Source organism: Trichosurus vulpecula, chromosome 1 (genome assembly GCF_011100635.1).
Source record: "Trichosurus vulpecula isolate mTriVul1 chromosome 1, mTriVul1.pri, whole genome shotgun sequence".
NCBI lineage: Eukaryota > Metazoa > Chordata > Mammalia > Diprotodontia > Phalangeridae > Trichosurus > Trichosurus vulpecula.
The window spans coordinates 335,183,382-335,204,827 of NC_050573.1; the positions used below are offsets into that span (position 1 = coordinate 335,183,382).

Genomic DNA, 21,446 nt, shown 5'->3' on the forward strand with positions numbered 1-21,446 from the left:
GTTTCCAATTAATTTTTAATCTTTGTTTCCATGGCTTTTTGTTGAATGTAATTTTTATTGCATTATAATCTGAAACAGATTCATTTAATAGTTCTGCTTTTCTGCATTTGATTGTGAGGTTTTTATGTCCGAATACATGGTCAGTTTTTGTAAAGGTGCCATGTACAGCTGAGAAAAAGGTATATTCCTTTCTATTCCCATTCAATTTTCTATAGAGGTCTATGATGTCTAATTTTTCTAAAAATTTCTTTATCTCCTTAACTTATTTCTTTTTTTTTTTTTTGCTAGATTTATCTAGTTCTGAGAGGTGAAAGCTGAGGCAGCCCCTCCCCCCCAAATAACATAGTTTTGCTGTCTATTTCCTCCTGTAACTCATTTAACTTCTTTAAGAATTTGGATGTTATATACCATTTGGTGTAATGTTTAATAGGTGAAATTATCTCAATGGTCTGTGGTACCTTTTAGCGAAATGGAGTTTGCCTGATTATCTCTTTTAATTAGATCTGGTTTTGCTTTTGTTTTGTCTGAGATCATGATTGCTAACTCTGCTTTTTTCTTTTTTTACTTCAACTGAAGAATTAATAGATTCTGCTCTCTTGCTTCATTTTTACTCTATATATCTCTCTCTGTTTCAAGTGTGTTTCTTGTAACATCTTATTTTTGGGTTCTGGTTTTTAATCCATTCTGCTATCCGCTTCTGTTCTGTGGGTGAGTTTGTCCCCTTCATATTCAGTTATGATTTCTCACTGTGTATTTCTCTCCTTCCTGTTTTTCCCCTGTTTATCTTTCTCTCTCTTTGTACCCTGCTCCCCTGTGAGCTACCCCAAGCACTCTTCTCTACCCTGGAACTGTGACCAGGCCCCGCTGGTAACCCAGAATAGTGCGTGGGCATTGCAAAAAGGTATTTCTCCCAAATGCAAGCAAAGGGTCACCGGTCATCTCCTCCTGACCAGTTTTCTGATCCCCTTACTCTCTGTGGGCTGAGAGCTCCCCACACTTTTGCTGTCACTGCTGTTGTATACTTCTGCTGCTGGGAGCAGTGGCTTGGTTTGCTCTGCACTACGCTGTGGGCCCTCACCACCCTGGTGAGACAGATCTTTGCTGCTTTGGTTTTCTTGGGCTGGAAAATTGTTTCATTCCGCTGCTCCAGAATTTGTCTGAAATATTATTTTTAAGTTGTTTGAAGGTGAATTTGGGAGAGTTCAGGTAAGTTCCTGTCCTTACTCTGCCATCTTGGTTCTGCCCACCTGGTGAGTTTTGAACTTGGGTCTTTTGACTCCAGGTCTAGCCTTCTCTCCATTCCTCCATGCTGTGCTATCTCAGATTCTTTGTTCTTAGCCTCTTCACTATCAGTCTGATGACTCCTAAGCCTACGGACCTCTCAGGAATAATGTTTTTTAGATGCATAACTTTTTTTAAAGAAAAGGATTATAAAGGAAACCAATTACATTTAAATACAGTTATCAAGAAACACTTTTTTTTATGTTCACAAACCTCAGGTTAAGAACTTCTCTTATGTAAGATGAAGTTTCTAAAACTATAATTGTTCTGATAAATAAGTATAGTTATAAAGTTTTCTTTCATCTTAAGATGAATACAATTTAACAAACATTTATTAAATACCTATTATGTGCAAGATTATGGAGGATACAATGTGAAAAAATATGAAAATGTACCTACCTTCAAGAAATTCACATCTTATTGGGGGTAGAAATGTTACATATACAGACACAATTTGATACAAGGCAATTTGAGGAGGGGAAAGAGAATAATCATGATTTGAAATGTCAGTGAAGGCTTCATGAAAAAGGGGAGCCCTTGTCCTTGAGAACCTTCTGCCTCTTAGTAAATGACTGCCCTGAACCTAGGCTCCTGTCCCTATTGCCGCTGAATTTTTTCGTGGCAATTTTATTTAACTCATTTGGGTTCAGTTAACTCTATGGAGATGACTCCCATATTTATGTATCCAGCCCAAATTTTTCTCCCGAATTCACATCCCACATTCAAAGTAGGGTTATAAAGTGCTTTATACTAATTTATGTTTTATACTACTTTATAATTCATATACAGATTATTTAGCTTGAGCCTCACAGAAGCCCTGTGAAGTAGATACTTTTATTCGTTTTATAGAGAAGAGGGAATGAGAAAAGTAAAATGACTTATTCAAAATCATATATCGAGCAGATTTTCTGATTGCAGATCTAGTTCTCTATTCATTATACCACGAGGCTTCCCAAAAACACTTGAGGGCTGGGCATCTCTCCTTGAATATTCTGTAGGCACCTTAGACTGCATGCATCCCAAATGGAACTCGTATTTCTCACCAGCCTCAACTCTCCTCCCAGTCTCTCCCTATTTCTGTTCAGGGTACCACTGTTCTTCCTTTCCTTCCTTCCCCCCCTTCCCTGTCCTCCTTCCTCCCCTCTTTCCTCCCTTCCTTCCTTCCCTCCTTCCTTCTTTCCTAAAACCTTAAACCCAGTTCACTCTGAAGCTCATAGATTGGACCATAATAGGTCCCTGCCCAAGATCCACTTAATGGCTGTATTTGAGGCCCATCTAATTTAGAGTTAATGTCAGTGGTAACTATTTCTCTTTAGAACAGCAACCCTGAGGGTCTTCCCCTCCCAGCTTGATTTTTTTTTCTTTTTCTAATTAAAGGGGCCATCTCTTGACTCACTTATTAATGAGGCCTGTTCACTGAATGGCCATTACCTCTCTCTAAGTGAGTACATGAAAAGACCTTAGCCTGTAAGGGCCAGGGTCTCCCAGTGCATCCTGGGCCATCTCCATGGCTGTGGAGGAGGAAGTGAGGCTGGTGACCTTGCACAGCCCTCCCTCACTCAAATCAAAGTCAACTGCAAATCATGTCATCATTTCCCTGATGGTCATGGTCCTCTTCGAAAAGGAAGGACAAACACAACAACCTGTTCATACATTTTCTATTCCAGTCAAATTGGCCTCCTTGGTTTTCCTCATCCATACCCTACATCCTCTGCCTCTGTGTTTCTGTACTGGTCATCTTGGAGAGCCATCCTTCATCTCCACCATGTAGAACTTTTGCCACCCCACTTGTTCAAATTCTTTTTTTAGCTGCCTTTTAAAGGCAGGTAATTTGCGCAGTGGATAGAGTGAGTGCTGACCTTGGAGTGAGGAAAGACCAAAGTTTAAATCCAGCCTCAGACACTCACTACCTGTGTGACCCTTGGCAAGTCACTTAACCTCTGTCAGCCTCAGTTTCCCCATCTATCAAGTGGGAATAATAATAGCACCCAAGTCTGAGGGTTATTGTGAGAATTCAGTCAGATTTTTGTAAAGTTCGTAGCATGGTGCCTGGCACGTGGTTAAGACTTGAATGCTTGTTTTCTTCCTTCTTTACTTTTGAAACCACTTTGTTTATATTCTTTGCATTTGCTTGCCTGCATACCTGTCCCACTACCACTCCAATTCACTTCAGCAAATATTGATTAAGGGCAGTTAGGTAGTGCAGTGGATAGAACACCAGCCCTGGAGTCAAGAGGACCTGAGTTCAAATCCAGCCTCAGAAACTTGACACTTACTACCTATGTGACCTGGGCAAGTCACATAACTCTGATTGCCTTGCAAAAAACAAACAAACCCCAAAAGCAAATATTGGTCAAGTACCTCTCTTTGGCACTGGGGTATATAAGGACAAAATGGAAAAAAATAACCTATATTTTTCTCTCTAGGTAGGCTTTTTGAGGGGTGAGGACCATTTCCCTCCCTCCCTCTCTCCCTTCCTCCCTCCCTTCCTCTCTTCCTTCCTTCCTCATATATTATCTTCATTCCTCACAAGAACCTGGAAAGGTAGGCAGTATTATTACTTGTATTTTGCAGATGAGGATAGTGAGACACAGAAAGATTAAGTGGTTTGCCCACAATCACACAACTAGTAAATGTATGAGGCAGGATTTGAACTCAGGTCTTTGTGAGTTGCAGTCTTACACTCTATCCTAGATACCTAATAACATGTAGTAAGATTGGAAATGTACGCTGGAGCCTGATTGTAGAGGGTCTTAAATGCTAGCCTGATTATTATGGATAGATTGATTTAACACTCTGTATTTTATGGTTTTTTTTTTAAATTTACTTTCCTGAGCAAAGTTTCTGAAGCCACTGAAGTTATTCAGACCTAAGTTTTCAGCTTTCCTGCCACTTGAGTCCCACAAAACATTGTCTTCCTTTTTGGAGGTCCCAAATAACCTAGGTCTCAGGAGGGAAAACTTAAAGCACACCCCTAAATCTCTAATATCCTTGTCTCTGTGTAACTTCAGCTGAACTCTTGGGAATCTATGATTAGTCCAGAAACAGTTCCACTTAAAAGAAAAAAAAGATGAGTACGTGTAGACCTGTTTTGTTTGTAGTAGGTCCTCTGACTCATGTCCTGTACACCTTTTATAGTATTCCTTGGTTCACTACCAAGTTACATCACAATATCACTCCAGGACTGCAGACTTTGTACAAGGAAAGACAAAGCTAGAAGGATGCTCCAGATTCTCAGAAAGCTCAAATCTGTTGTATTTGGCCATGATGCCTCTTGGCTAGTGGTGATATAATGGAAATATAATCTTGTAGAATTTAAGTAAAATTATAAGATTTGAATAAAACTCTTGATCAGCTTTTGAAAAGAAAAATGCCCTAGTCCAACACAATTTATTTTGATTGGGAAAATAATTATTGTTGCTTTCAAGTCCAGGAATTCATAGAGCAAAGTTGTATTATGTTTTTAAAGTATCAAAATAGGGGAAAAAAAAGAATGACCTGAATGTTTACATGTAGAGCTGGCTGATAGCTATTTTAACAGTTTTCTAACTGTTTTTAATATTTTTAGGGCTAGTCCTTGTTTATTGATTTGTAAAATTATTAGTTATTTATAGGATGTATAGTCTCCATGAGGATTTTTTTCCTTGAGAATCTTGAATATTTTTGCTATGCATACTTTTATAAGTTTAAAGAGCATTGGCTGAGGAGATTTTTTCCCCTTTCGGATGCTCAGATTTATTTGTCTAGCATTTAGAATAGCTTCTACTTCCCCTTAGTGTCCCTGCACTGCAACATTCACATTAGGTAGATAGGATGGGTCCAGTTAGAGAAAAATTTCAGTCTTATTTTTAAAGAGCACCTGGGTTGCATGTTTCTCAGGATTGTAGATCCCCCTAATGGAGAACATTATGTGTTGCAGTCTAAAGAATGCATCGAGTGTATATTTTTGGTTTTGTAACCAATTTAAAAGGTGCTTTGAAATTCTAAACTGAAATTGATAATTATATCATCCTATTTTAACCCAAAGTATAAATATTATTTTAAAATGTGATTTTTCCTATAATAAACTGTTTTTAATAGTTAGAATTTCTAAACAAAAATGGATAGAGATATATTGTTCCCATTTTAATCTAAATTGGAAATAATTCTTTTAAAAATTACAACTAGGAAAAATTTATTTGTTTTAATAAGGAAAAAGAGAATCTTCCTGAAGATTCAGCGAATTCTCTAAATGAGAAAGAGAAATGATTACAAATCATTCAGTTCTCATTATGAATTCATTATTTAAAAAAAACCCCATCTCTGTCACATGGGCACCTGAATGTGTTTGAGGTGTTCTTTTTTAAAAAAAATATGTTATCTTCAAAGTTAATTTCTTTTATTTATAGTCCAGTGAATGATTTATCATACTAAGAAAAATTTGAGGAACTGGAATGGATCTTAGTTCTGCTGCCTTGTTTTCCACCTGAGGAAGTAAGACATCCAGAGAGATAAAGTGATTCACAGTCACATACCTATTTAGGTACAGAGTGCCCAAGAGAATGCAGGACTGCTGATTGAATATTTAGGCTATCATTCTTTCCACATGCCACAATTACATGCTAAACAGCCTATGCTTATTATAAAACCTATTAATATGAATCGAAATAGAACAAAAACATCTGCAGACATACTGTAGTTTGGTGTTAATTTTTAGCAGTATATTTTCTAAGGGTTAGGTACAGATTTCATGTCTCTTGCTGGTACAGAAAAAGTCCAATATTTTTAAATATTCTCTTTTTGCTTCAGTATTCACAAGAATATAAGTTTGGTAGCTCTGTATAGTTAATACAAAACTCAAGAGAACCATGTTAGTTTTCCACGTCAGAAAAAGAGGTGATTTATGTCCAAGTGAATACACAATGGATTTGTCTTTTCTCTACTCTCTATGTTGCATTGTTGTCTTGGATCAAATAATTACTCTGCCAGAGAATCTAAAGACCTTAAATAGTAGTTTCTTAGTAATCAAAAAATTAGCTTAAAGTCAGTAGCCAAATAATGGAGTCTGGAATAAATTTTTATTGAATGAATAAATGACTATAACATGATATTCACCCAGTTTAATCCATATTTATTGAGGACAACTGGATATCTATGTGACTTTATGATTAAGCATATGGTTGGTTGCTGAGAATTTATTGCTCAGAAAGGTATATAGCATGGATGGTGCCACAGTGTCTCCATCAATAAACATTTGTTATACACCTACTGGGCTAGATTTCTTTTTTAAGGACCATGCCTTAAACCCAGATCTCTCTTTGCTCCCATTGATTGGTCAACATTAGGCCCCAGGTCAAGGCTCACTTGGTCATTGTTTAGGCCCTGATGACTCAGTGAGCATAAATACCAATTGTTTCTGTTTTTATCCTGAAACTTTGAGGGTCTTCTCCTCCCAGACTGATTTTTTTAACTAGGTAAAAGAGGCCATTCTTTGCCTCATTTCTTACCTAGCCTTAATCACTGAATAGGCATTGCCTCAGTGAAACTGAGATGTGTTAAAAAAAAAAAAAAAACAACCCAAACCTTAGCTTAAAAAGGCCAAGGTCTCCCACTCTGCACCAGGGCTATCTCCAGTTATCCTGATCTAAATCTTGCCACTGGACCCAGATGGCTCCAGAGAAGAGAGTGAGGCTGGTGACTCTGCACAGCCCTCCCTCACTTAAATCCAATTCACTCCCAAGTCATGGCATCACCTTCCTGATGTCACGGTCCTCCTTGAGAATGAAGGACAAGCAACAACAGTTACTACTTGACCCACCCTGTTCTAAGCACTGGAGATAGCAAAAAAAGGCCAAAGAACTGTCCTTGCCCTCAAGGAGCCTGCAGTATAATGGAGGAGACTGCACGTGAAAGGCTTCCCATGGAAGCTGGAAATTTATTTGGGACTTAAAGGAAACCAGGGAGTCCAGTAGTGTGAGCAGAGGAAAGTGAGCATACCAGGCATGGAGGACAGCTAGAGAAAATGCTGGAGTTGAGGGATGGAACAGCCAGGAGACCAGTGTCATTGGATCAAAGCATAGAGGAGGTAGAAGGTGAGGAAAAAGGTTTAGGGCATAAAATTGTACTCTTAGGGAGTAATAAAGAGAAAATTCTCCATTGCCAAAATGATATCTTGTCTGCTAGAGGGTTTTTGTTTCTGATGGAAGACAACATGATGGAAAGACCTAGATTCCAAATCCTGCTACTAATACCTATCAGGGAGGCAGTGGGATAGTATACAAGGCATACAGGATGTGAGTCAGAGGACCTACTACAAATACTATTTCTGCTAATTATCATCTATATGGAAAACATTTAGGAGTTTAGGTTAGATTGCTTAAGAAAGTCTCTTCCATCTCTATGATCCTGTGTACTATGAGATAAGTATATCACAGTGGGTTCCCATAGTTGGAGATTTAGAATTGAAATGGACCCTACCAGTCATCCAAACCAACTCCCGCATTTTACAGAGAAGGAAAATGAGGCCCAGAGAGAAAGAAGTGAATTGTCCCTGGGGGGAAATGAGTAATAGAGCCGAAATATGAATCTGGGTTCTACGACTCTTCCCATTATATCACATTGTCTCTCTCGTAGGATCAGAGCCAGGGCTGGAAGCCAGATGTGAATTCCGGTCCTGGTTCTGCTATTTAATACTACTTGAATTAACTCTAGGCAAGTCATTTCACTATACAAATGTAGGCTATTATTATTCCCTTACTCTTAGCTTTTCACACCTTTATGTTCTTCCCCCACTCCCAAGTTCAACAACCCAGGGGTGCCTACTTCACTCTGCCTCTTGGGTATGGTCATTTGTAAAGCTGTCCTTACTCACAGAGGCTTCCCTTTGAAGTATGAGATGAAATTTTATGCATTCTCAGGTTTGGTTTTGGAGGAAACTTCATATTCATGCATGACCAGATAAGGGGCTGAGATCATTTTCATCAGGATTCTCTGTGACTTACTCTCCAGAAATGGGTACTTGCATAGTATTTTGCCTAATATTTTCAGCTTCAGAGGATATAACATTAAGTTATATCCTATTAAGCTATTGGCAGCCTGGCTTCTTGAGGAAGTTAGCTGTTCTTTCCTAATCTTAAACAGAATGAAGGCAAGGAAAGCAGTAGACCACCCTAAAACTAAATAGGAAAGTAATAATAAATATTGGAATATGGATCATCATTAAAGCCATTAATAACCTCTTACATTTAGCTTTTGGATATAATAATGGAAGAATTTTATCTTATTAAAAGAAAAAAAAGCTACAGCTTTTTTTAAAAAAAAAAAAGGTCTTATGTATATTTCAATCCCTTCAGTCTCTTATGCTGTATGTCATCTTATTTCCAAGGATGACGGGGAGGGAGCCATAACCCATGTAAAAGATCTTTTTACTATGAGTTAGTCCAATATTCACACGGGCTTCTTTCTCTTACTTAAATGTTTTCAGAAAATGACTTTCTAGGGGAGCCTAGAACCTAATATTCTAAGCAACTAGATGTGTCATGCACATGTCAGCTGTAATGCACTCAAAACATCAAATAATCATGAACATAAATTTCCTTTCTGACTTTGCATTCTAGGAATGAGGTAATCATTTTTCCTAGAAAGTTCTATCTCTAAAAGTGGAGCACTCAACTGATACTAGGAAAGAGAACAGGTGGAGAGGGGGGGAGAAAGAAGGAAGATAGTGTTGTCTAATGGGATGGTTGAAATTATTTAGAACCAGAGAATTTTAGAATCGGAGGGCACCTCAGACATTTTTTTTGCTTCAACATTCGTATTTTAAATATATGAAAAAAATTGAGGTACAAACAGCTTGATACTTTATCCAGAGTTTCATAGCTGGTTTATGACAGAACCAAGACCAGACACCTTTCCTCCTGTGTGGGACAACAGACCACTGACTCAAATGAAAAAACAGAGGTGTCTCGGCTTTCACAAGGTAGAAACAAAACAGAAGCTTTATTTGATTAAGTCTTGCGAGAATTGGGCATCTCCCACTACCAGGGCAGAGATAGTAGTGCAGAGAGGCAAGGGGGAGAAGGCAAGCAAGGGGATATATATCCTTGTACAAACAATTCTAAGAAATCCCACCCCAGAGGCTGGACCTCTGTCCCCATTTGCGGGGATAGGTGGCCTCACAATCTAACCAAGAATAAATTTTACCCAATACCAGCACAGAAACTACAAAATTACCTTATAAGGAAACTTTAATGTTAAGATGGCGGTTTGTGAGTAGGCTAGGGGAGGGGGAGAGGGGAATACCACCTGATTTCCCCAAAATCATATGATTTACAGGAAAACGAAACTTAGGCCTAGTGAGGACCACATCCTAACTAAATTTGTACTATTTGAGTATCACCTTGCCTGAGTTATATAGGGAAGCTTTCACAATCTTGTATTCCATTCACAGCTGAGGTGACATCTACAAATCTAAAGAAGAAGGGGGAGGAAGACATTCCTAAAGGCTAAATAATCAGATTCCCACAGACTCAAATTTATCCCATTTCCCTTTTCTCTAAATATTGATTCTCAAACATTAATAATATATATATATATATCCTGTGAAGTCTTCACACTTTATTCTCTCACTACCTCACACACTCCATTTCTCAGTAAAGGAATTTTTCCATGTGACTACATTTCATTATTTTCAAATACACCCTTACAGACAATATGAACAATATTTAATCTCATGGCACTTTGTACTTCTTATATGTGCTTATATTCTGTGTGTGACATTTATTTATATACATCTTACCACCTTATGAAACTGTAAACTGCTTGAGATCAGAACCTTGTGCCTTTTTTATCTTTGTGTTTCCTTTAGTATCTAGAATGCAATAATTACTTAATAAAAATCAGAGGAAGGGAAGTGGGAGAAAGGGAAAGAGGAGAGAACTAGATCATATAACATAGATAAACCTGATTACACACAAAAATACACTAGAGCATTTAAGGTGTTAGATTTAAACATTTAATAATAATGACCCATTTATGTAGTTTTTATTTAGCAATAAATGTCTTATCTGCTTCTATCACTATGAGGTAATAACAGAAATTATAATACTAGTTCAGAAAAGAATTACCAGGAAAAAATGGGTTTGTTTTTCTAGGGAAAATGATGTATTAATCTGGTAAGAGTCTTATTGGGCATATTTAAAACAAGCATAAATAACATCAGGCATTAGCAGGGAGCAGGGGTCTTAAGTAAGGATCAGTGAGTTAGGAGAGTCCAAAGATCAAACAGAATAAATGAACCTATCTTTAATCTGTCTAGAAATTTTTGTTGATAGCGGTAAGTTACTAGCCAAAAAGGGCTCTCTTGGATGTCATAGTCCATGTTAGGAAGGATATTGTGATGATACTCTAAAATAAGAACTATTTTTCTCTAAACAAGCTACTCTTTAGCTATGAAAGTGATATATCTATAGAGAACTTTAACAGATTTGAATACATGAGTCCTCTTTTTCCCCCTTTTATTTTCCTTTGCTCACTAGATGCATCACTTTGATATGGGAAAAGTCTATTAACTTGATAATCAATGAGAATTTTTAAAAGGAAGTAAAATATGGTCAAATTTGAATAGTCTAGGAGCTTCTGACATTCAACAAACTCTCTGCCCCTGAAGTTTCCTCTTGTTGCACTTTGAAATACTTTATTTACCCAGTTTATTATCTTTGTAATGTTTTCTTCGGTTAATACTCAAATTACTTTGCATTTTCCAAGTACTGTATATACCAATGGATGGTGGAAAGAGAGGCTATGTAGTACAGTCTCAGTTTTCAAAATTTTCTGTAAAGTTGACCAACCAATATTTAAATCCATTGTGGACATTCACACTTTGATTATTTGAATGATATGAAATTCTAGATGAAATTCCTTTAAGTGTAATTATCAGTTATCCAATGTTATGTATATGTTTTTTAAACTTTATTTTTAGTTTTCAACATTCACTTCTCTAAGTTTTAAATTTTCTTCCCCTCCTTCCCCTCCCGTCTCCCCAAGATGGCATGCAGTCTGGTATGGGCTCTACATATACATTCCTATTAAACATTTTCACATTAGTCATGTTACATAGAAGAATTAGAATGAATGGGAGAAACCATGAGAAAGAAAAAACAAAACATCAAAAAAGAAAATAGTCTGCTTCGCTCTGCATTCCATAGTTCTTTCTCTGGATGTGGATGGCATTTTCCATCATGAGTCCTTTTGAATTGTTTTAGATAACTTGCATTGCTGAGAAGAGCTAAGTCTGTCATAGTCATAGCAAGCACACTGTGGTTGTTACTGTGTACAATGTTCTCCTGGTTCTGCTCACTTCACTTAGCATCAGTTCATATATGTCTTTCCAGGTTTTCTGAAGTCTGCCTGTTCATCATTTCTTATAGCACAATAGTATTCCATTACACTCATATACCACAACTTGTTCAGGATATGTTTTCTTTCTCTCTGTTTTAGCTGGGAAGTGGTAAATTCCAAAGTGGATGAAAAGCCCAGACTCAGCCAATGTATTACAGAATCATGGATGAACTTCAGCTTATTTCTTCAAGAAATGGCAGCCTTTAAGCAGCAGAACCCTGGCAAGGCAAGTTTCATTGTATATGGAAATCATTACATTTATTATGGCACCCAAAGATTTGGAAATAGATGGCCTCACTTATTATATCAGGTTGCAAAGATTCATTAATTCTGAATAGGCTATAAAGAATATATACTATACTGAGAGAAAACATTAAAATTAGAGGCAGACAACCTGGATTTAAATCCCAGTTCTGTCACTACACTAGCTTAGGTTGTCCTGGATGAGCCATTTTTCCACAGCTCTAAATTAGGAATAATAATACTTGAACAATCTATCTCACTGAGTTTTCATGAGGAAAGGATCATATAAAGGTTAAAAGTATCATATAAATGAATATTATGTTTTTATAAAAAGGGTTTTAGAGAGGTGTGGATGCTGTGTTGTATTAGCATAAAGTCAGGTGTGCTTATATTCTGAATTTGAGATTTCTTATAACCCATACCAAGGAGAAGCTACCTGATTTTAAAAATCATTTCTTAGGTTCAAATGATATGAGCCATAAAGCATTTTATGAATTCAGCATGATTCTCTTTTGGCTACTGCTGTAGGAAAATAAAACTAATTTCTTTCTTCCTTCCAAAAATAATATATGTGTGTGTATGTATATATATGTGTATATATATACGTATATATATACACACATATATATACGTATATATATACACATATATATACGTATATATACACACACATATATATACATACACATATATATGTATATACATACACATACACGTGTGTGTGTGTGCGTATGGGAAATTTCTGTCTGAGAAATTTATGACAGTTCGATTTCCAAACTGAAAGTTAGAGAATCACATTCACCTTATTGTAAAAAGGGAGCATTTGGTAGAAATACTAATGACAAAAGGGAACAAATGAAATAAATATTATTGGTAGTCCCTTTTAACACAAAATATATAATAAACCTTAATAAATGTTTGTTGGATTGAATTTGTGGGAAAGGAGGTATCTCATGTAGAGGGCTCCTTCCAGCCTTTTTGAAAGGAGGATAACTGAGAGGTATCACGTAGGGGAAATGCACAGTAATGCCTCCGGTGAGACTAGTCACCTTGGCAACATAGCTGTAGAGGGGCCTCCTTTACTTTTTCAGCTACTTCTCCATTAAGGCCTGTGGGAACAGGGCTGCACCTAGTGTGTTAGCGCTGACAATAGACTTATGCCTTGTAAAGAGGAACCCTCCCGTTCCCTTGTCTTCCATTCTCCAAGAGCACTAAAGATAGCACTCACTCTACTTATTTCAGTATTAGAATGCTTAGTTCTAGTTTGAAATATTTTAAAACTTGTCCAAAAGATTTCAAGTTTTCTTTGAAGATATTACTGTACTGGGGCCTTCCTTTAGAGGTCATTAGGTGGCCTGCTGGACCTGGAGTCAAGATGACCTCAGTTCAGATTCAGCCTCGGACATTTAATAAGCTGTGTGACTGAGCAAAGTCCCTTAACCTCTGTTTGCCTCCATTTCCCTATCTGTAAAATGAGGCACCTAGCTCTGGGGTGGTTGTGGGGGTAAAATGAGATATTTGTAAACGCTTTGCCAACTTGAAAATGCTACAGTGAAAATGCTAGCTATTGTTATACTAAGATTATAGCATGAGGACCAGTGGAACAGCACAAACTGTTAACCTCGACTGTTTCACCCTCTTCCTATGTGAGCAGCCCATGCTTTTCTTTCCAGCCACAAATCTCCTTGATGTGATCTCATTTGTGTCCCTTCTCCCACCCAATTGTTGTTGGCAATGTGCTGTTGTATGGTCACGCGCCTTTGCCATTGCCCTCCGTGCATGCGATGTTCCTTGACTGTCAGCCATACAGCATCACTGAAAAAACTGTCGTTCTTATAAGGACTGACCAGTATTTCATAGAGAAGCTTGGATCACTAAAAGTATTCTGTAGGTGTGTTTTGGTCCCTGGTGTTTCAAAAATAGATCCTAATTTTGTTCCACATTTTAATTTATTCATATTTCATCAGGTCACCTTTATTTTTCTCATGTCAAAGGTTGAAAATAAAAAGTTAACATGAAATTTAGCCCTTCTTCTTTTAATCACTTCTTTATCAGAAGGTATATATCTCTTTCTCACATATATCTTTTTCAGATTCCTTTTAACCATGGTACTCCCTCAGCTGTGGTAATCCTAGGTTCCTCCAGTTCAGTGAGGGGATTTGTGACCTAATTATTAAACAAATAGGCCATACATGAGTCACAAACCAAATAGCAAATATTTAATTATGACAGGACAGGGAAAGTAATGTACTCAGGACCCTAAACAATGGAACAATTCACATTATCCCTTCTCTTCTGTGTACAAAATAGGTGTAACTTCCTATAGGTACCAGTGAGAAAGTTAACAACCCCCAGGGAAACTCATGTAGAGTTTAAAAACTCTGTCCTGACAAGTGTGGACAGGGTAGAGAATTGAATTTTTATATAACTCGTTAATTAAAATATTCTCATGAAGTTTACTGCAACCTAGACCAAGGAGAAAATACCTAATATAAAAATAATTTGTTATATTCAAATAATATAAGCCACAAAGTAACTTTTCCTCATTTCCTTTTATCTCGGTCTCAGCCATTATAAAGATCTCACAAGGCTCCAGTCATCAGGATTTTACCAAGACTCCCAGATTTTGGGATGCCTTTATAGACTCACCTAGGTAGCTCCTCTTTCCAGCCTGTGTTTCCTGATACAGTACCTGTGTCCAGCCAGGCACCACCCTTTTGAAATTCTGATCTTCTGAGGCCTTCCGAATGAATAAGTAGCTCTCTTGCCTTAGCCACTGTGGGCGACAAGGTCATACTAGAAGGAGTCAGCCATTATGGGAAATGGTCAATATGTTCTTGTTTTAATGGTTCCCACGTGCATATTATAATTTAATAGGCCTACTTTAAAAATAAAGGCAAAAGGAAAATGTTTACAAAAATGGTTCACTTGAACAGTTGAGTCTTGAGTTAGCAAGGAGAGTGGGATAGGTGACTGGTGGTCATTCTTCCTTAGATGTGTTTGGTGAAAACTTAATTAACTTTTCATAGCCTGTCTTCTCTGTGTCCTATTATTCATGTCTTCAGTGGATTGGAGGGGTTGGGAAAGGTGAAGTCCATGATGCAGCTTGCTACCCGGGCATATTATTGTGTTTGTATAGGAGCTTTGAAATATTATGTTTGTTAAATTTGATTGGCTTGAAGAATGAATTTATTAGAGCATCCCATTTTTCTTAAAATGGTGCTTTATTGAAAAGACATTTACTGAGTAACATCAAGTTTTCCATCTTTTTGCATTTGGCAGCAATGTTATCATCATCATCATAATTAAGGCTGTAACTCGTTGTATCATCAGTTAGCCCTGTGTATCCTTTAGAGTTACTGTGAGCAAGTATTGATGTGAGGCTGTTATTGGTCTATTGCCGAGGGAGGGCATGAAATATATAGTGATATGAATATATATATATATGTACATATATATATATATGAAAATGGTTGTTTGAAAAATGGTTTCGTAATGATATGAATATATATATGAACATGGTTGTTTGAAAAACTTTTCCTATCTATATAATGCTGAAAGAATATATTTTGTTTTATAATATGTGATTTTATATATTATGATCAAGAATGGCAAATATAAGGAGTATAAGGAATTTTAGAAAGGTACATAATACCAAGTGAAGAAAGCCAAAATAGATCAGTATATGCATTTATTATATTCATTATAACATGATAAAAAGAAATAAATGAAAGTCCAGGAGTAGATGAAAAACCATTAAAGGTAATGCAGAGGAGGTGAGAATAATTGTTAGGGATACCTCTAAGTTTAAGGGTTTTTTAACTTGAATTAATTATAAATGTAAGTTTAGTTATTTTAAAATCCACAACAAATAACTTACAAAAAATAATTTTGGGGGTGGTATTTATGCAGCAATAAAAAAAAAAGTCTTCATCATAACAATACCTAATGTCAGCTCTTTTTTTTTTTTTTGGTCCAACTTCTAGTTTTGCCTCCTGGTCTGCAGTGTGTGCACATTTTTTACAATCTTAGGAAGTTACATTCCTGGAGTCATACTCTCCTACTTTGTATGTAAGTCTACCCTCTTATCTTTGTTTAATTTCTATTGTATTTGTGGCATAATAAATATAATTGTGGTAAATATAATTTTCTATGACAATCTCTAGCTTCCTTTAAGATTCAGCTTGCTTGAGCACCACCTCCTCCAGGAGGCATCTGCTAGAACCTCCTTTTCCTGCTCCTGTGGTCCCTTCCAACTTCCATGTTGACTTTTTATGTCCTGATTTATATATGTCTTCTCTCCCTTTTAGATGTAAGCTCCTTGAAGGCAGAGATGGTTTTTGCTTAAAAAAAAAATTCTGCCTAGCACATGCCAAGTGCCTAATAAAATACTTGTTGATTGATGGTTTTATAAGAACTAGATCCAAGGTTGAACATCCACTCTGCCAATATATCCCATTTTATCAATGAAGAAACTAAGGGACTATTAAATGGCAGAGCTACAACTATATCCCTGGTCATTTGACCCCAATTCCTGTCTTCTTTCCGGTATATCATACTGAATCCCTGAAATTTGTTTTCCCTGAAAATGAAATAGCCCATGTACAAGTCCCTTGGCTTACAGTTTTCAGGTTGCAAGGACATGAATGATTAGAACTCTGGGAGACCGCCAGCTCTTGAACAAGGCTTATTGTTAAAGTTATCTGTGGCAAAGATGGTGATGATGATGATGATAGAGGGAAACTGAAAGCCGCCTGTTTGTGAAATAAGTTCATTATTTTGTGTTCACGATTTCTATTCTGTCTACTGCACAGTACTTTTCCTAAGAAATAAACACTTATTTGACAGTAAGAAACATTTGGTGCCTTTTTTTTCTCTCTAGAATTCTGAGCCCTTGAAAATAAATACTTTCCCCTGTCTTTCTTTAGTACTCTGTGCCTTTTTGTGTCCACTGTTTAAGTGCAATGAATTTGGACAAAGAGTATACAGCAAGATCAAGTCATTTCTGCTGAAATTAGATTTTGGAATAGGAGAATATATTAACCAAAAGCGGCGAGAGAGATCTGGTAAGTGAGGTTTGAAATGTAGGTTCCACATTTGAAATGAGGCATATGTACATGAATCATTGTTGAATTAGATTTTTTTTTGTTTTTTTTTTTTAATTAGATTTTAAAAGTGGCTCTGTGAGCAAAGCCTTGTACTAACTACTATTTTTGCTGCTCCAAGAAGAAGACACATTTATTTCAATTAGAAACTTAAAGGGATTTTTTTTCTATCTAAATTCTAAAGCAAGCTCCTTGTGGACTTTTTCTTAATATCCCCCTTTGCATTCCCCCAAATATTTCACCCATTATTCTGCATTTATTGAATAAATGAGTTCAAAGTGGGGGAAGCTATGGTGGTAAAAGATTTTATTTGATATTTTACCATTTCTGATTAAATTCCATAGTTTAAGTTGCATTAATTTGAGAGAGAGGGATATTGACATTATGGAGTTAGAAAGCCTAGAGAGGAAATAAGGGGGAAAAGAGTGATGGTGGGAATAGAGAAGAATCATAACAAGGAGGAGGGATAGAAGGAGAAGTAGGAAAACTGACTTCCCTCTCAGCTTATCTGAGCCAATGATAGTTCCCCATATAAATAATTTATTCTGCTCACAAATGAGGTTCCTGCTGTGAAAACATTCAAAATTTGGAAGTGTTTGAGAATTTCAGAAACGTGGGATGGGCATGAAGAAGAAACAAGACATAGTTCTTGTAGAAAAGCTCGGAAACTGAAAACATATATATATTTTCTTTCTCAACAGAGGTAGATAAAGAAAAAAATCACAAAGATGACAGTGAATTAGACTTTTCAGCCCTTTGTCCTAAGGTAATTTGTGTTTAATTTTCAGTTGTTCTCTTTTGAGTTTGACTGTAAATTCACTTACCTGCAGCAAAGTTGGATGTTCATTATGGTGGAACTTTTAACATTTCTGGGGTGTGATTAACTCCATAAGGAAGACAACACATTTGTTAAATTATCTGTCATTTTTATCTCACAACTACTTTTATTAGTGTTTGTATAAGGAAAGGTAGTTGGAATGCAAATTTCTATTTGACTTTTTTATTTGTCACAGGTTAGCCTTACAACTGTTGCCAAAGAGCTATCCGTGTCTGACACAGACGTATCAGAGGTCTCTTGGACTGATAATGGGACCTTCAATCTATCTGAAGGATGTACTCCACAGACGGACACTTCTGATGGTATGTAGTACTAATAATGATGGTGGTGGTGCTGATGATAATAACTAGCATTTATATGGCACCTACTTTGGCACTGTGCTAAGTGTTTTACAAATATCTCATTTGACCTTGCAGCAACAGTCCTGGGAGGTAGGTATTTTTATTATTCATCACTTTATTGTTGAGAAAATTGATGCAAACAGAGGCTAGGTGACTCGCCCAGGGGTCACATAGCTAGTTAGTGTCTAAGGCTGGATTTGAACTCAGGTTTTTCTGACTCCAGGCCTGGTACACTCTCCACCTTGTCACCTATCTGTCTCTTAATGTAATGGATGCCATTTTTTTGAAAGCCTAAATTGTTATTAAACCATCATGCAAAAATACTTAATCTTTTGTTGTGACATTTGTATACGGGGTGGATATTTGGAGACAGAACAGATCTCTCATAGGATCATACATTTAAAGCTAGAAGAGAACATAGAATCCATTGAGGCCAACCCTTTCATGTTACAGATGGGGAAACTGAAGCCTAGGTTTCCCCAACGTGATACAGGATGTAACGACAGGTAGGATTTGAAATTAGGTCCTTTTGACTTCAGATCTTGATACTTTTGTATCAGGTTGCCCCCACTCTTTGTACTACACCACCTATATTCAAGAACAATCATTTCTCACTTAATACCTGAGACAGTTGAATGTAGTGAGTTATGGCAAGTGACTTCTTCCTCCCCAGTTTTTTTACATATCCTTATATAAAATATGGAAAATTTAATTGTTTTTTGCATAAATTCAATATCATTGTACAATAAATTATATAAATTTTGGATAAATCCACTTAGATCAGTATAGCACAATTTTCTTTAATATCTGTCCTCCAAGACCATCTTAGGAGAATCTTATCAGTATTACTTCTACCTTCACCTGACCTCTGATTGCTCACTGTATGTGATTTGATGTTTCATTGGGCGTCAAGGCATGGGTGTGACCCTCAAATTCTCCAAGGCTATGCAAGAGGAGCACTGGCTCTGTCAGGTCTTAGCAAACTAGGAAGATTTTGAGTACAGGCTTATTAGGCAATAGCCTGACCAAGTTTGGAGAAGTTCATTACTTGATGGCTGCGGGACTATGGCCTGATTTTTTTTTAACCACAGCATTACTGAAGATTATCTCCCAAGTTATAGAGAGGCTGTGGATCTCCATCAGTGGAGGGGAGTAATTTATTTCTGTTAGAAATTACAAATGCAAGAAGTATAAATATAAGCATAGTAAAAACCAGCCCCTCAGGAAAATCATTATCTTCCATTTTCAATGTTGTGTTTGTCCTTCATTCTTGAAAAGGATCATGACAGCAGGGAAATGATGACATGACTTGCAGTTGACTTTGATTTGAGTGAGGGAGGGCTGTGCAAGGTCACCAGCCTCACTTTCTCCTCCAGAGCCATCTGGGTCCAGTGGCCTGATATTTACCAGGACGACTGGAGATGGCCCAGGATGCATTAGGAGACCCTGGCCCTTTCAGGCTAAGGCCTTTTCAGGTTCTCACTTTGAGTGAGGTAATGCCCATTTAGTGGATAGGCCTTTTTAAGAAGTTAATCAAGGGATGGCCCCTTTAATCAACACTCAAAAAAAAATCAAACTGGGAAGGGAAGACCCTCAGGGTTCCTGCCCAAAAGAGAAACAGTTACTATTTAGTATTTAGGTCCCTGCCCTCCTTGCACAGAGTGAATATAGATAATAAATGCTAAATACTAAATTTTTAATGTATTTTACAAGGAAGAAAAATTCCCATAAGCATAATGAATGAGAAAGGTGCCAGTCTAAACAACAGTGGTTTGAGTCTCAGGGGCCTAGGGGGTCTGTCTCCGTTCTGTCTGTTTGCATGATCTTAGGCTTGTCACTCATCTCACCAACTTCTGGACCTCAGGGGCTTTGTCATATGTGAAATGCAGGATATCAGATGATTGCTAGCCTACCAGACAAATCCAGTGTCCTACTTTGGATTGTTGAATATCTGGTCATATTTCGAAGTATAAAATAAAAGAACTCTTTGCCCGAAGGAAAAGATCTTTAGATCTTAATAACAGCTACAAAAATGAATATTTGGTAATGGCAGCACTTAGTTAAGTGGGGCATGGGGAACAAATGATAATAATCATTTATGTAGCACTTTTAATGTTTGTAAAGCACTATATATATATATATATACATATATATGTATATGTATATATAAAAACAACCTTGTTAGGTAGGATTTAAGTAGTATTTACAGATTGGGAAACTGAAGTTGAGAGAGGTAAAGTGACTGGCCCAGGGACACGTAGCTAGTAAGTGCCTGAGACAAGATGCACACTCAGGTCTTCCTAAATCCCAGTCCAGCACTCTGCCCACTTATACCACCTATAATGAAGATACCCGTTTTGGAGAGATACAGAAAACCTGTACAAAAATCACCCCCTCAAATAACAATATTTTGCTCCTTCAAGAAATTGTGAATTCTATCAGGGTAGTTATTAGTCTTTCCAGTCAGAGGGAGGGGAGAGTTCCCAGGAGCAGTGCCTCAGTATCCTCAGTTAAATGAAGAAGCTGGCCTCTGTGTCTTTGAAGGTTCCTTCTATCCAAATCTCTGATCTTATGAGAACAGAGCTTCACTTCCTTGCTATCATGGAATCATGCCTGATAAAATATGAGATCAAGACTTTAGTATAGTTTAACTACATCCCAGTTCACTGTTACGGTAAGCTGCATTTGTTGTCCCCCCAAACCCCATTGTGTACTAAAGTTAAAAACTTTTAAATACTAGTAGTGACTTAACTGTTATGTTAGCAAAAGGGTAATTAACTCAGTATGCGTCTGAAGATAGAAATATCAAGTGCCTACTATGTGCTATATGAAAAAACTTTTAAGACATTCCTGTTAGGTGGGAGCTAAAGACTAAGTAAACAGGACACTCAAGGTCAACTTTATTTTGTAGAGATTCAAAGGGATGAGTATCAGGTATATCAACACAAATTCTTTTATTGAATATGGAATTCCCTAAAGAAACATGCATGGGGATATTGAAAGTTTCTCACGTATGTTATGGCTAACATTCAGCCACAGGCTGAAGGCCCATGTTTGCCTGAGGGGCTAACTACACACAGTTGTCAGTGAAAAGCAGAACATGAGAAAGCACCCATTTTGATGTGTGAGAACACTTTTAATCTTTTAATTTCATGATTGTTTCCAATTTGACATTGATATATGCTGTTCATACCACAGAGCAGAGAACTTCTCTTGTTCTGATTTGCATTGAAAATTAAACATTAACCGGCCCATCAAGAT

The 21,446-nt window shown here is 37.0% G+C and overlaps 1 protein-coding gene across 3 annotated transcripts in view; it reads left to right on the forward strand.

Moving 5' to 3' along the window:
- The window catches only part of RETREG1 (reticulophagy regulator 1), a 173,054-nt gene that overhangs the window by 146,496 nt on the left and 5,112 nt on the right, over positions 1 to 21,446 (forward strand). For all 3 annotated transcript variants that reach the window (XM_036756624.1, XM_036756614.1, XM_036756632.1), the window contains 5 exons: positions 11,758 to 11,884; positions 15,888 to 15,972; positions 16,830 to 16,967; positions 17,708 to 17,772; positions 18,020 to 18,146. In XM_036756624.1, the coding sequence (XP_036612519.1) occupies positions 11,758 to 11,884; positions 15,888 to 15,972; positions 16,830 to 16,967; positions 17,708 to 17,772; positions 18,020 to 18,146 (542 nt within the window). The remainder of the gene's footprint in view (positions 1 to 11,757; positions 11,885 to 15,887; positions 15,973 to 16,829; positions 16,968 to 17,707; positions 17,773 to 18,019; positions 18,147 to 21,446) is intronic.